A 16,595-nucleotide genomic window follows, 5' to 3' on the forward strand; every position below is an offset into this window, starting at 1 on the left:
AACCAAAACAACAAAACGCAAACATAACGCTAACACAATTACAAATACAAACGAAAACAAAAACCTAACAACAAACCCAACCACAACCACAAACACCAATACAAACACAAAGAAAAAACAAACAAAAAAGCAAACGAAAACGAAAACCTAACAACAAACCCAACCACAAACACCAATACCAACAACAACAAAAAAAACAACGAAAAAGCAAACGAAAACAAACCAAATCCAAACGCAAAACCAACCAAAAACACAAATACAAACCCAAACAAAAAAACACAAACAAAAACGAAAAAAGAAAGAACAAAAACGAACCAAATCAAAACGCAACCACTAACGCAAACCCACCTAAACACAAAGAAAACACTAACGCGAACATAAACGCCCGGGGCGGAATCACCTGTTTTAGCTTAATGAACGACTATAGTACCCCAACTTATTCATAGTCTTTTGCACTCACTTAAACGAACGCGCCTGTTTCAATTTAATGAACAATTTTAATACTCCAAGCTTATCCGTAAAATACCTACAACATTTGCACTTGATCAATACCCGCTAATTATGTAATTATTTTTTTCCCAACATCAAAACAAAGTAATAAAAAGTAAATTATTTTCCACTAATGCAATGGTTTTATAAAGGGAAGTAATTGTGTTTTCCTAATTTATTAAAGGGAAGTAAGTGCTATAGGACTAAATAAAGACATAATTAGAATTTTTGTAAAAGATGATATTTTTTTTAAAACTTGTGTTTAATGAACATGCCGACAATTATTACTATAATTTGAAAAATGAAAATTATTTCCCAACACTTTCAATAGTAATTTTTTAACTCATAAATTTAGACAAATGCGCACGATAATTGTCTAACACTTAAATCCATCCAAGACCAACGACAAACATATGCGTTACATACAGAACTGAGCTTTATATATTAGACTAGCCGTCCCGGCCAGGCCCTGCTCTGGCTTCTGTGAAAAACCTTTCCGTTAAAGACCATTACCTGTGTGTTTAGTAATCATCATAAACCCGGCATTGCCCACCCAAACCACAACCAACCAAAACAACAAAACGCAAACATAACGCTAACACAATTACAAATACAAACGAAAACAAAAACCTAGCAACAAACCCAACCACAACCACAAACACCAATACAAACACAAAGAAAAAACAAACGAAAACAAAAACCTAACAACAAACCCAACCACAAACACCAATACCAAAAAAAAAAAAAAAACGAAAAAGCAAACGAAAACAAACCAAATCCAAACGCAAAACCAACCAAAAACACAAATACAAACCCAAACAAAAAAAACACAAACAAAAACGAAAAAAGAAAGAACAAAAACGAACCAAATCAAAACGCAACCACTAACGCAAACCCACCTAAACACAAAGAAAACACTAACGCGAACATAAATGCCCGGGGCAGAATCGCCTGTTTTAGCTTAATAAACGACTATAGTACCCCAACTTATTCATAGTTTTTGCACTCACTTAAACGAACGCGCCTGTTTCAATTTAATGAACAATTATAATACTCCAAGCTTATCCGTAAAATACCTAAAACATTTGCACTTGATCAATCCCCGCTAATTATGTAATTATTTTTTTCCCAACACCAAAACAAAGTAATTAAAAAGTAAATGCTTTTCAACTAATGCAATGGTTTCATAAACGGAAGTAATTGTGTTTTGCCTAATTTATCAAAGGGAAGTAAGCGCTATTGGACTAAATAAAAACATAATTAGAATTTTTGTAAAAGATGATATTTTTTTAAAACTTGTGTTTAATGAACATGCCGACAATTATTACTATAATTTGAAAAATGAAAATGATTTCCCAACACTTTCAATAGTAATTTTTTAACTCATAAATTTAGACAAATGCGCTCGATAATTTTCTAACACTTAAATCCATCGATAACCAGCGACAAACAAACATATGCGTTACAGAATTGAGCTTTATATATTAGATTTACGAGAAAGTGAAAATTATCAACGGGAGAAAGTTGACTAATGTTTAAAAGAACAAGCGGCGTTATAAATAGATTGAGTGAAAATTTAAAAAGCACGCGCTACAGTAATGCAGCGAAACAAAGAATTAGATTTAATAATTACTGAAGATTCAAATCGTCCGTGAAGAAGTAACGGAAATTTGATGTTGACAAAAACTAATGCTCTCCTGGACGTTGGCACATGTTGTCTTTTCCACTTTAAAAAGCGCGGGAAAACAGTTTGCTTTCCTGGGCGTCCGTGCAAATAACATTAGGCTTCGATGGTGCGTGAAAGAAATCGCTCGTCAAAATGATGGTACTTGGCGTTGCTGGGAGCAATACAAGACTGTAGCACTGAGTGTGCAGTCTATTAAGTCCCAGCAGTCAAGGAGCGCATCGACCCTCAAGGTACTCGGGGTCGTAGGTGGCTTCGAGGCGATGTCACCTACACACCGATGTACAGAGGGGACATGTCTAACCCTCACTGACGGAGATCTGAGGAGCGCTGTACAACTCAGCCTGCTAAGGTCTTTGAGTAACTCGTTTATGTCGAGTATTTCATCTGTCACCCTAATCTGGATAAGCTCCCTTGCGCTGGACACTTGAGCACTAAGAGCTTCTAGAAACTTTAGGCGGTAGTTCCATGGCGTTGTTCTCCAATAGGAAGAATCTAGTCGGCTTAGCCGTCCGCTTGAGTCTTCAGTAGCCGCCGACTGATATTCAGCTTAGGGTGTTCCGGGCACCTGATGACTGGTACTGTTGCATGGATACTTGCGTCTCTAGGAACTCTATGGACCTTGAACTTCTGGGACACGCTGACCTTAGCGGAACAAGGTCGTCTTGGCTGAGATTAACCTTGAACTTCTAAGACAAGTTGGCGGCCTCAGCGGAACTAAGTCTGTCCTGGCTTAGAGATTGAAGTTTTCCGATGCGTGCCACGGTATCTTGACATCGGCAATACATTCCACCGTTTCAAAGGTTTGGTACATTGTTTGTTTATAAATATGATTCATAGACATTACTGTATATTATTTAGAAATTATTAGATATTATGTCGGCTAGTTTCTTCTTGTGGTAATTCTGAGGAAAATATCATGAGTATAAACTAGGCCATAATATATTTTTTTAACCATTCAAGAGTCTTCTCGGAGGTACGCGTTTTTTAAAAAAAAAAATAAGTTACAACTAATTTCACTGCATCCATAAATAATTTTTTAATTTTTTTTTTTTAATGTAAATATTAGTTAAAGTATCCAATAGATAATATCGTAACAAACGATATTCTTTGTAGTAATTTAAATATTATTGTATTATTATAATTTATTTTACCCTTTTTATTTCATTATTACATAAAACATTTTAATGCACTTTTTTGTTTATTTCCACCAATGATCTACGCCTTAGTCTCGTCTTGTTGCTGAAACTGTTAAGAATTCATTTGTTTTTAATTTTATTGTTAAACTACGGTCAAGGGGAAACAACAATGAAACTTACTTCATAACTCAAAAAGTTTTGTTACTTCCCTTGACAATATATTTATAATCTTTTATTCAATAAAATAACGACCATGTATATTTTATTATAGTATAGTACCAGTTTGATTTTCAATAGAAATAAGAAAAATGATAAACGGATATTCAACAATGATTTCTTTTTAAGTGTCTCATTTTCCTGTAAATATATAGGCCTACCACTGATAGTATGTATGTTACTGTAAGACCATACAAGGGAAGTAACTAAACTTTCTGTGTCGTGTAGTAAATCTCATTGTTGTTTCCCCTTGACCAGACAATAAAGATATTTTAAAAATAAAATAAAATAATTAAAATATCTAGGCCTACGGCTGTTGCCGTGCAATGTGTGGTACACAGTGACGATTCTGATGGGGGGGGGGGGGAATCCGGCTAATTAACGTGAGGACATTTACGAAGGCCCTGTAGACTGTACAATATATATATATGGACTATGGGTCTAAGACTATTGGATTATCTCAACTTTCTCAAGCAGAGATGTAACTTTTATTTTGTTGGGTTTTTTTTTTTTTTTTTTTTTGTTGTTTTTTTTTACACAACTCCGCTTTTTTCCATTATATTATCGGAAACCTGTCCGACAGAAAAATATAGCTGTGCTTTCGCCGATCGTCTTTTCCGTCTATCTTTTTTTATTAGCTTTTATTACAAGCTTTTATGATCTTGCTTCCTCTGTCTGTCTGTCGTGGTTTTGTCTGTTTTTCTGTCTTCATAGATCGAAACGGGAGAGCGAAATTTCGAGCACTTCTAAGTGACATATTCGTTTTAAACTTGACACGTAGGTCAAGACACAATGGCAAGGCAATCTGACATCATTTTTTTATGAATTAATTAAAATTTACTAAATTAAGTAAGTGGTCCTCTTACTATTTAAGTAACTGTTATACTCGCATTTTCATATTTATTGAGTGCGCAAAAGTTTTAACTCTATAGTATTTAAAAAATGTAAGTACTGAAAAAATGCATTAAACACGTTTTAGCAATAGGTATCACCCCAAAAGTGAAATTTCTTTTTTTTATAAAGTTATGGATAAGAGTAAGAAATAATAGTTTAAAATTGTTATGACTTTGAGATGACCTTGAAAATGGCAACTGTTACTATATTTTTAACCTATTTATATTCAAGTTAATGGAAAAATGTAAGAACTGAAAATTTTCAATATTTTATGATTTTTTTTTTACTTTTATAGGAGAAAAAAATAGAGGTCATCAATTTCGTCAACAGTTATTGGAATATTTAACAAAGTGGATCGATTTAAAGAATGGTACATGCTAAATATGCATATCAAATTTCAGCCACATAGCTTTGCAACTTTTTGAGGTGTCAAAATGTCGTATAACGTGGGAATATGTGTTTGGGCTGTCATATATTGTGGGAACATGTGTTTGGGCTGTCATATATTGTGGGAACATATGTTTGGGCTGTCATATATTGTGAGCTCTCGGTTTGGTTAAAACTGTACTATGTCATAGGAAGTTTATTAACACATTAAAAATAACGTGGTATTATAGTGAAAATAATATTTAATCAAAGATTAAAACCAAACTTCACTTGAATATAGTACTGAAAAATTTATTAAAATTGAATAGTTAATTTTAAAAAATAATTAATTAATTAAAGTTTAGCATTTTTAATTAGATGAAATTTCGTGTAACCATGGTTATTTAAAAAATTACGTCACTCTAAATCAACAATAAAAAAAATTGGTATAAATGATCATAATAGGTTTATTTAATTAAATAAACAAAAGCTAAAAATGTGCTTTTTTATGATACACTGGGGTGATACGTAAACTTAATAACAAGCTTTTATGTAATAATGAACAAAAAAGAGGAAAATAAACTATTTTCCTTAAAAAATATAATAATACACTACTTTTTAAATAACTATATAGAAAAGCTTGGGCCTCCTCTTTAATATTAGTAAAGGTATCCAACAGATAATAAAGTGACCACACTTTTATTTTTAGTTATTTAAATAGTAGTTCATCATACATATTTAAAGAAAATCAATTATTTTCTCCTTTTTACTGCATTATAACATTAAAGCTTGTTATTTAAACGTTTTTATGCATTTTTTATATTATAAAGCTAATTATTGTAACTGTAGCCAAATATAATGCATGCTACTGATTAATTATCATGCCGTGTAGACAGATATCATTAACGTGTTTAAATGAGCTGGAGGGAATAGCTTAGAGCACACTTCAGATATCGCCATATTGATAGATAGGTAACGAGTATCTATCAGATAACACCCGTCAGATAGCTGCATCTATTTTACGACGATGTGATGACAATTTGAACTGTACACCTGAAAATATTCGCGATGACAGTTTGAACTGTACACCTGAAGATTTTTTATCTCTTGTCAATCTGTTTTTATCTCTATGGCCCATAATTTCACCGGTTTTTATCTAAAAATTTCTGAGTTTGATAAAATCTAATATATAAAGTTCAATTCTGTATTTATGTGACCGCGGACAGCAGATTACAAAGAAAAAAAAGGGGGAAAAAAGACTTCTTCGTCATAGTGTTATACATCTAAAGTGCTTATCGTCTAAATTAATTATTTAAAAAATTAATATTGAAAGTGTTGTGAAACAATTTTCATTTTTTAAACTTAAAATAATAATTTTCGGCATGTCCATCAAACAAAATTTTAAAATTTTATCACCTTTCACAAAAGTTCTTATTGTGTCTGTAAATTATTTACATTTAGTTCTTTAGCACTCTTTGCGTCCCTTGATAAATTTGGAAAACACAATTACTTCCCTTTAAAAAAAACGAAAACTAAAAAAAAAAATTTTGATCAATAACAGTTAAGAAGCCAGCTCCTAAATGTCCTCTATGTTTACTTCTATCTTTCCGTTTGCAGATAAGCTAGGGGTATTATAATCGTTCACTAAATTGGCACCCCGGTAGGGTTCAATTTGGCGCCCTGGGTTATTCTGTGAGCGTTTGGTGCATACTTTCGTTTAAGTGAGTGCAAAAGACTATGAATAAGTTGGGGTACTATAGTCGTTTACTAAGTTGAATCAGGCGGTTACGCCGGCGCCCAAGCATGATGCGATTTTGGTGTTTCTTCCAGACTTTTTTCTCCGGGGGGCACTTGAAATTTTCGGGGGGGGGGGGGGGCGGTAGACTTTCTTCGGGGGGGGGGGGCCGAAAACACTGTTAAAAGTATATATTTTCTATATAAATTATATAAATTTCATTTCGTTCGGGGGCGAAGAAACTCTGCATGTCATAGTACTTTACAGATAGGTTTTCCCAGAGGCCAGTGCACGGCCTGGCCGGGACGGCTAGTATTCAATAAAAAATATACGCAAGTAATAGTAACCAAATGATTTAAAAGCTGTTTTCATTGTATTAAAAAAAATAATGCGTGCAATTAAAGCGAAATATTTTAATATACATATAATATTATTCGCCGCCTAGTTTTGTGATTTAAAGATGCGAATACATTCTATCAGCTGATGAATGGCAAATATCTGGAATTTAGCTCACCTTAAAAACAATGTATTGAAATACACTCGCAGATACTGTTGAAATACACTCGCAGATACTGTTGAAATCTGAAACTGATTATAAATAACGTCTTAAAACCTGAAGTACTTTTTCTATTAATGCCCTGTTTAAGTCAGCTTTTCGTAATACTTTCTCAGGATACTAAGATATCCTAATCTACTATCCGTATCTGTCTCTGTCACTGACATCCTTATCCCTGTCACTATGCACTGTCGAACTGTCAGTCAGGTTTTCCACAGATAGCCTATGAGTCTAGTCAATGTTGGAGGGAACCTAGGCCTGTCACAGTGTTACAGCTGCGAGTTGACCATACTTGATTGCAAACCAAGATAACAATTGGTGTCAGCATCAAACACGAGCTGTCTAGCCATTTGTTTATGATCGATTCAATAATTGTAAACAAAAATTATTAATAATGTATTTTTTGTTCAATCTGTTAGTTGACACAGTTCTAAAGATGATCCTCGTCATCATTGGTCCTACTGGCCTTGATGGCCGGCTTGTCCTTGAACCTGTTGAACATCTTGAGGATCAAGTCCCCGATCAGGATGTCACTCGTGTTCCTGGCAATCAGACGCAGGATAAAGACGCCGTCGTCACGCAGATATTCTTCAGCAAATCTGCGGGCCAACTTCTTGTCTTCTGTGGTCCTGACTTGGTCAAGGATGGACAGATACTTCTTGATGTAGGCGGCCTGGCTGTTCTTGACCAGGGCCCGCCAGATCCAGAACAGGAAGTTGCCAGATGTGCAGACGGCCACAAAGACAAACCAGAACCAGAGGAAGATGAAGATTTTCTCGTTGAAGAGGTTGATGGGTAGGACACACTGCACCGTGTACGTCTGGATGTTGGCCAGCTGGCGGATCTCAAAGTCGCACATCGTCACCTTGGGGAACCTCGCTGAGTCGGTCCAGTTTTCATCCGAGCTGAGACCTTCAAGAACCTCGAACCCGTAGACGTGGTACCAGTCGCCCATGAACGCGTTGAGCAGGAAGAACTGGATGATGACGTTGAGTAGGAAGAGGAACTTGACGAGCAGGTAGATGGTGGTCAGGATCTTACCTCCCCTGTCGGCGCAGCAAGCACACAGACGACTGATGAGGTTCCTCCTAAGGCATCGCTTGACCCGAGTGTCCAGCCAGCGGTCCAGGAATGTCGAGATGTGCTCTAACGTCTCCTCACGCTTGGCCTCGTCCCCGTATTGTGTACTGGTTGTCATGGTGACGATCTTGTCAATGCTGAGACCTGACAAGCCGTTTAACCCCCTCCAGACCAAGGCGGGGAACTTAAACAAGAGCGCCATGAAGAGAAGGATGACCGGCACCCACTGGTAGTAGGTCAGCTCCTCCTGGCTCCTCTCACCTTTGACCGACGGGATGGGCGTGTCCATGGGGACATGGTAGGTGTTCTTGACCCAGCAGTAGGACTTGGCGTAGGACCTGTATGAGCCGGTGAAGTGTGCCGGCACCCAGCACTCGATGGGGTTGCCGGCATACTGACCACCGGTGACAAAGACAGCGAAGATGGCCAGCAGGATGACCGTGTAGAGATGGTTCAGTCTGTCCACCCAGTCGTCATCATTGCTGGACACCAACTTGTTGTAGGATGCCCAGCTGCCTAAAATTGTCGCCGCGTAACTACAAGAGAAAAAAGAACAATTTAATTGTATAGATCAACAAAATAAAGTACCACCCCCCACACCCCACATCCCCACATACACACATATGTATACACATATATACATAGTCACTCAGCCGACTAAACAAAGACATAAACCTAGACATGCTTAATTACATTACATGATTACATTACATAATTACAACTAATAAGATGAGGCAACTACCTCCCCTTCACTTTGTTGTAAAACTTAAATTTTGTTTCCCATTAGTTTGTTTCCCATCAATTTGTTTCCCATCAATTTGTTTCCCATCAATTTGTTTCCCATCAGTTTGTTTCCCATCAATTTGTTTCCTATCAGTTTGTTTTCGCCGGTGTACACAAATACCAAACTGACTTTATCTCTACGATAGAAAGGCTTTGTGCCGTGCTAACACATCTATAAATAGCATGTGTCTTTGTCTACCCGATGTGTTAAAATGATAATTGATTGTGTACTTCAGCTGGCTAATATCATGTCTACATCTCGTCCACAATCATGAACACGTGATATAACAGATAGCTTGTCAATCAAGCGTGGGTCGAATTGGGGCGTGGCAGTTTATGCTAATTACTAAAAAACGATATCGGTTATCGTAATCGATTACTTGAAGTGGTAAATTTTCCACAGTAGTGTTATCATTGGAATATTTGACTTGAATTATCATTGACATATTTGACTTGAATTATCATGGGAATATTTTACTTGAATTATCATGGGAAAATTTGACTTGAATTATCATGGGAATATTTGACTTGAATTAGCATGGGAATATTTGACTTGAATTAGCATGGGAATATTTGACTTGAATTAGCATGGGAATATTTGACTTGATTAGCATGGGAATATTTGAATTGAATTATCATGGGAATATTTGACTTGAATTATCATGGGAATATTTGACTTGAATTAGCATGGGAATATTTGACTTGAATTAGCATGGGAATATTTGACTTGAATTAGCATGGGAATATTTGACTTGAAGTGGTTCTCAAGCTGTAGATGGGGTTAATGGTAGCTACTGGGGTCAAGGGTAGCTACTGGGGTCAAGGGTAGCTACTGGGGTCAAGGGCAGCTACTGGGGGTCAAGGTAGCTACTAGGGTCAAGGGTAGCTACTGGGGTCAAGGGCAGCTACTGGGGGTCAAGGTAGCTACTAGGGTCAAGGGTAGCTACTGGGGTCAAGGGTAGCTACTGGGGTCAAGGGTAGCTACTGGGGTCAAGGGTAGCTATTGGGGTCAAGGGTAGCTACTGGGGTCAAGGGTAGCTACTGGGGTCAAGGGTAGCTACTGGGGTCAAGGGTAGCTACTGGGGTCAAGGGTAGCTACTGGGGGTCAAGGGTAGCTAATGGTGTCAAGGGTAGCTACTGGAGACAAAGTTATCATTCGAGTTCAGATCCCGGGCACCAGTCGGTACAACATTCCTGAGTCCACCTAACTTTAATGGGCACCGACCATAACATCCTTTCATATGCCGAAGTTGCAGAAACAGGTGAACTACTTCATTTGCACTATTGACCTTTTAGTTCGAAACAGGTTCAACACTGAATCAAATATTCCTGCCACACTGACATTGTTAGAGAGGACAGCAGAAAGTGATAAAAAAAATAGAAAAAAAAATTCGTCTCTATATTTGAAATCACGCTGATACAGCCGCTGAATTTGAAAAATTAGGCCTGGAAGTACCATTAAATTTGGGGTTAAAAGAAACGAGGCTTGTTTGTGTTTGGAAAATAAAATACTAAAGTTACAATTGAATAAAGTAGGACATCAGACTACCTACTTTGTCAACCAAACGTGTAAAGTAGGCGAATAGAACAAGTCAAGTCTCGATGTTGAATAAAATTGTATTTTAGGAAATACAACAAAAAGTTAAAGGAATACATCAAGTACTATAGTCTCTACTTTTTGTAAAGTCTTTAAAAATTTAGAGGTTTCTCTGGAAGCTAAAATACACAAAGTACATTAATATCGTAAATTTGGTAATGACTATTTATTTGATTCATAAATTATAACATAGTTTATAGTTTAATATAAAAATCCTCTATAAAAATAAGCTTTTAAGTTCATTAAAAATAAGAAAATAAAACAAATTTATTTGCTTTCTTTAATAAAAGCATTGATCGCCGAAACATTTAGGAGAACTTATGGGCGATTTCAAATTTAATGACTAGCTTAATGTCTTATTAGATTGAAAAGTATTGATTCTTGCATTGTCATCGGAGATGAATGTGCGTTAGAAGTGGATTAAAAATGAGTTAAAAGATTTGGCGAGAACCTATCTGCACCACGGACTGTCAAGTTTTGAAAGAGAAACTTTACCCTTTTAAACTAGAAATAAACTAATAGCAAAATAAATATGAAACTAAAATAAAAAAATATGAAACTAAATATAAAACTAATAAAATACTTAAAAAAAACTTTTTAAAAAACCACGTTTTTCTTGTGGACTAAAAAGTAGAAAATAACTATTTACATACATTTGATGAAAAAAAACGTGGGTACGTTCACCATCAAATTTCCCGACCCATCTGCCCGACCCACGTTTTTTTTCATCAAATGTATGTAAATAGTTATTTTCTACTTTTTAGTCCACAAGAAAAACGTGGTTTTTTAAAAAGTTTTTTTTAAGTATTTTATTTTCTCCTTTTTAGTCCGTTGCTACACATGAAAAACGTGGTTTTTAAAAAAGTTTTTTATATAGTTTATTTTCTACTTTATCTAATGACTTGATTAAGTATGAATTGACTAAGTGTTTATAAATACACGGACTAAAAAAATCTTGAGCGACCAGGATTCGAACCTGGGTTGTCGCGGCCACAACGCGAAGTACTAACCACTATACGATCACGGCCAGCGCGCTCACATCGATTGGGGCCGAAGTAACTGTGTCTATAAGCCTCCAGTCTTGTCGGTATCTTTAGAAATCATGTCCTCAATTTTATGGTCCTTTGGGCGTAATTAAATTAAGCTAATTACGGTCTCTAATTGCTAGTTTTTATGATTGCATCTGAAATTGTTAGGCGAAAGTAGCCTGCATGCCAAATTTCAGAACTATAGAACAATCAGAAGTGGGCTAATTTTCGATGTCAATTTTAACAACAAACAAATCCACACATCCACAAACGCGAAGCTGAGTTAAGAAAAACGTGTTAAAAATAGTCTATAATAAACTAAAAATAAACTCAATATAAAACTAAAAGTAAACTTAAATAAACTAATAATAAACTAAATAAAACTAAAAAATAAACATTCTACAACAAAAGAAACCAACACTGGAGCTGTTTTGTCCTCGCCAACCATCCTTATCCTGAGATACCAACTTGGTCAGACACAATGGTGTTAGTATGAGATCTGTAATCCCTAGGTTAAAATACCAGCTTGGTCAGACACAATGGTGTAAGTGTCACTATTCCCTAACAAGAAATACTGAAATAGTCATGTGTTTCACTCAATCAACTTGCGATGAAAAAAGTTGTATTGCTGTATCTGTTACAGGGGCGGGGACACGGTGGGTGAGAACGAATCTACACCGTGGTTTACGATTCCTTGTGTCACAATGGACATCACAAGTAGACGAAAATCTCCCATCATTATTGTTGACGTGGATCACACTAGTGTTAGTATATATATTTAAAATAGGTAGCTTGAAAATAATTCAAAAGTTCAATATTTCAAGGATACTTTTCTATTTATTTTCATCAAGCCTTAGTTTAACCCGAAGTTTCACTTTCTTAAGACAAGTATTGAATGCTGTACAGAAACTCCGTGATCGATCTTTTGTAAACCCCATTTTGTGGCAATTGGTATTCAAAACTTTGCCGATATATTTTTGTAATAAAATTATTATAAACCATATGGCCTAGCTATGCCATGTTTATTTACATTTTCAACGACAAGTTGAAAACCAATTTGATTTTGGCTTTTTATTTAGTTATCGAAAATACTAAAAACATTTCATTCATCCGATTTTTAGTGAATTCCATCAATAAACTAAGTCAGATTTTTTAATAATCATATTAATTTAATTACATCGTACATGATTTTTTTTTAAATATTTAATTGGGATTTCCGAGACTATTATCGTTGGTGTCAATTTACACAAAAGATTTGTGACTTATGTGACTTATGTGACTTATGTGACTTATGTGACTTATGTGACTTATGTGACTTATGTGACTTATGTGACGTATGTGACTTATGTGACAAGTTGTCACATTCAACACTACAAGTCTTCAAACAACATCAACACAACTTCGCGACAGCTACAGTACAGAATATAGAAAAAAAACTTCATTGATACTTTAATCACCCCCCCCCCCTTTGACCGTGGCGCAAGGAACAAAACACACCCCTGCACCCCTATATAGACACGCCTTTGAAAACTACCTTCATTTTTCGAGGAAACTGATTTCTTTTTAGGAAAATCGACAATCTTTCAAGCTGTTTTATCACAGGTTCGAACATTAAAAGATAAAAAATCTGATAAAATGTGACAAAACTCAACAAAATCTTGACAAAATCACAGAGTTTTGTTTTACTTTCAGATAGGTGAGGTCAAGTAAGAAATGGATGTTTATATTCAAAACCCTAAAACTGGTAAGTTTTTAGTTTTTCCTGGAGTTTATTCCTAGATCCTTAAACCGTTAAGTTTTTAGTTTGGTAGTAATTCGGAGATCCTAAAATGGTTTAGTTTTTTAAAAACCGTTAAGTTTTTAGTTTGGTATTAATTCGGAGATCCTAAAATGGTTTAGTTTTTTAAAAACCGTTCAGTTTTTATCTGTTCATTGAAAAGAACTAAAAAAAAAACTTGAGGGTCACGTGGCACATATTGGGTCAGACTTGAGGTTTGTCTATGACGTGTTGCTGGCCAGTTGTGGAACTTTCGAGAAAGTTCCATTCTACAGAACCCTTGGAGGGTTAGCCGAGAGGTTCCATATTGCTGACTCTCTATGTCAAATATTCAGACACTCTGACAACATAACAGTGTCTGTCTGTCGTGTGGGTATGATGTGGCCATCGTGTGGCCAAATTGTGTAGGTAATGTGGCCAGGTTGTGTAGATAAAATTGGCCATATTGTGTAAATCATATGGCAGCTTGTGTAGGTAAGTAGCCAGGCGTTTTAAAGTGGTATGGCCAGATTATGTATCGTAGCGAGGGGGGGGGGGGGCGGGGGGGGGGGACATATGTCCCCGGGCGCCGACCTTAGGGGGCGCCAAAATGGGTTGGAAAAATAAATTGAAAGCTTGAGGGGGGTGCAAATTTAAATTTTGAGGGGGGGTGCAAATCAAAATCTTGAGGGGGGGTGCAAATCGAAATCTTGAGGGGGGGGGGGGTGCAAATCAATCGACAGTTTGAGGGGGGGTGCAAATCGAAAAGTTTGTCCCCGGGCGCCGGGAAGGGTCGCTACTCCTCTGGCCAGATTATGTATCTATGTATCCATGTAGGTTGTGGTCAAATTCCTTAGTTTCTATACTGATTTTCACAGGTCAAATCTACATACCGAGACACGAATTACATCATCCCCATGTCTGAAAGTGTAGTGTTTCGATCAAATCTTCCACAGACCTACGTCATACACAGAAAGACTACGTCAGTCCACTTATGTGATTAGGTTGACGTCAGGAATTAAATAGGAAAATCTTAGAGAAACAGGCAGCACTCGAGCTGATGATAAGTACCAAAAAATAGGGCAGCGAATAGATTAAGGATTAGTACAAAAGCAACCCGTGCAGCTAAGCACCAAGACTTTCAGACTAAAGTTAGCACCCAGAAACCGTCTATAGTTGACCAGCTGACCATTATATCTTGTGTTCAGCATTTCGTTAAGTCTGCGCACACAGAAGATAGAACAACACTGTCGACATGACTAACGAGGTCAAAGCTTCCAGATTTATGATGTGAAAATTAGAAACTTTGTTGGATGGGTGCGGACGTTAACTTATGGTGCAGACTTGTCAACAATCATGCTTGTTGTTTTTGTCAACAATCCATAAATCAAATCATATTCTAGAAAGTTCTATTTTTCTTTTATTTAATGTTTTTGTTTAATTTAATTTATTAGTTTGTACATTGTAAATTTTAGTCAGCCTATCTGAATTGACGGTTGAGTTTTTTAGTCGCACGAGGAACAGAAATATTTATTTTAAATGTCCATCATTCAAACAGGACAATGCCATCAAACTGCTATACTCACGACATTTTATTGGTGTCCTCTTGTCCTTCTGAAGTCCTCTAGTCCTGTCAATGCCCGTGTATCACAGCAGCTCTACATTGAACTAATTAAATCTAATTGAGATGATAACCTACAAAATCACGTGACCCTATTATCACATACAAATTCCAAAAGAGAAATCAAAACACTTTCTACTCTGTGTTTTACAAGGCCAATACTTAAAGAAATGCATACAAGTTTATTTTAAAGAAAGTGTTAAAATACAGTAAGCGAGATGTGTAGATATGGAAATCTTAAGACGTCTGCTGGGGGTGGGTCAGGCAAAATTAATGATGTCACAAGACTTAATCGTCTGCTATCGCTAGCTACGTCACACAGATCACGGCGATGGCGGCCAAATTTAGCCAGGCATGTCGTGGTGGCAGACGTTCGCAGTTTTTTACCGCCCTTTTTGGTGCAACTTCAGGGCGCCAGTTGGACCCCCCCCCCACCCATTCACACTCCTCTCCACTTCCAGACTTCCAGCAATAAATAATCTGGCCAGCAGATTTATTGGCGCCTGGTGTAGATATGTATGTATGGGATGTGTAGGGGAAATGTGTCTGTTACATCCGACCCGTTTACTGTCAGTGTTTCTTTCAGGCATCTCTCTGGTTGGGGGGGGGGGGGGCAGTCGGTCTACAGGCCCCTACCCCTTTACTACGGAAGAAAAGTTTATGATTATTTGTTTGTTTATGTTTATATTTAGGCCTATATACGGCCCTAATTGTTTAGATAATATTTTTTTGGTAACCTTCGGTTACAATTATATAAAGCTTAATGATCGGCAAATCAATGAAATCATAGTAATTAGTATTTAGCACAGTTCATGTCCTAACAGCATTTTTATTGTTCTCTGATGTAAACATTTGACCGTGTGTTTGGCCAGATCGCCTTATGTTGGGAGGTATGTAATGTGTTATCGCTCTTACTTTAATGTGGGAAAAGGCTGTTTCATTTTACATTAGTTCTGCCCGATTTTAGGGTCATCTCCCTTACATTAGTTCTGCCCGATTTTAGGGTCATCTCCCTTACATTAGTTCTGCCCGATTTTAGGGTCATCTCCCTTACATTAGTTCTGCCCGATTTTAGGGTCATCTCCCTTACATTAGTTTTGTCCTATTTTAGGGTCATCTCCCTTACATTAATTCTGCCATATTTTAGGGTCATCTCCCATAGTTCTGCCATACTTTAGGGTCATTTCCCTTGGTTCTTACATATTTTAGAGTCATCTCCCTTACAGTAGCTTTGACATATTTTAGGGGGGTGTAGGACAAAAGGCCGACATCCAAAAGGCCGACACGGACAAAAGGCCGACATGGACAAAAGGCCGACAGGACATAAGGCCGACAGCCATAAGGCAGACAGCCAAAAGGCCGATAGTACATAAGGCCGACAGGACACAAGGCCGACAGCCATAAGGAAGACATCCAAAAGGCTGACTGACCATAAGGCCGGCAGACCAGAAGGCCGACAAGCATAAAAAATAATGTGTTACTGCATAGCTGGATAAACAGATAGGTAGTGTTGGTTACCACCATATTTCGCCAAGAAATCAAAGAAACCGAATGAAGTAGAACGATCACGTGCCTTGACTGGACTACATGTTAAATACCGACAAACTTTGAATTTTAGTTTCGTCCATTGCGAATTGCATTTGATTCCAAG

General features: G+C 36.8%; 1 protein-coding gene across 2 annotated transcripts; it reads right to left on the reverse strand.

Annotated features, from left to right (window-relative positions):
- Nucleotides 1-6,921: 6,921 nt before the first annotated feature.
- LOC131946997 (innexin unc-9-like) lies at nt 6,922-15,216 on the reverse strand. Of its 2 annotated transcripts, none has more exons than XM_059308076.1 (2): nt 14,910-15,216; nt 6,922-8,695 (listed from the first exon to the last, which is right to left on the reverse strand). In XM_059308076.1, the coding sequence occupies exons 1-2, from the start codon at nt 14,912-14,914 to the stop codon at nt 7,510-7,512; spliced, it is 1,191 nt and encodes a 396-aa protein (XP_059164059.1). In that variant the 5' UTR covers nt 14,915-15,216; the 3' UTR covers nt 6,922-7,509. The 2 variants fall into 2 exon arrangements, with proteins under 2 accessions (XP_059164059.1, XP_059164058.1); XM_059308075.1 differs by lacking the exon at nt 14,910-15,216 and adding an exon at nt 11,987-12,070.
- Between the last annotated feature and the right edge of the window lie 1,379 nt (nt 15,217-16,595).

Source organism: Physella acuta, unplaced genomic scaffold (assembly GCF_028476545.2).
Source record: "Physella acuta isolate Inbredline_101_S28 unplaced genomic scaffold, ASM2847654v3 ptg000579l, whole genome shotgun sequence".
Taxonomy (NCBI): Eukaryota; Metazoa; Mollusca; class Gastropoda; family Physidae; genus Physella; species Physella acuta.

What these genes read in the sequence shown, in the direction of transcription:
- LOC131946997 (XM_059308075.1), bottom strand. Translation starts at nt 12,015, where the DNA reads ATGGTTGGCGAGGACAAAACAGCTCCAGT. An exon ending in GAGGACAAAACAGCTCCAGT is followed by an intron (nt 8,696 to 11,986) that starts GTTGGTTTCTTT and finishes TTTCTCTTGTAG; the next exon opens with TTACGCGGCGACAATTTTAG.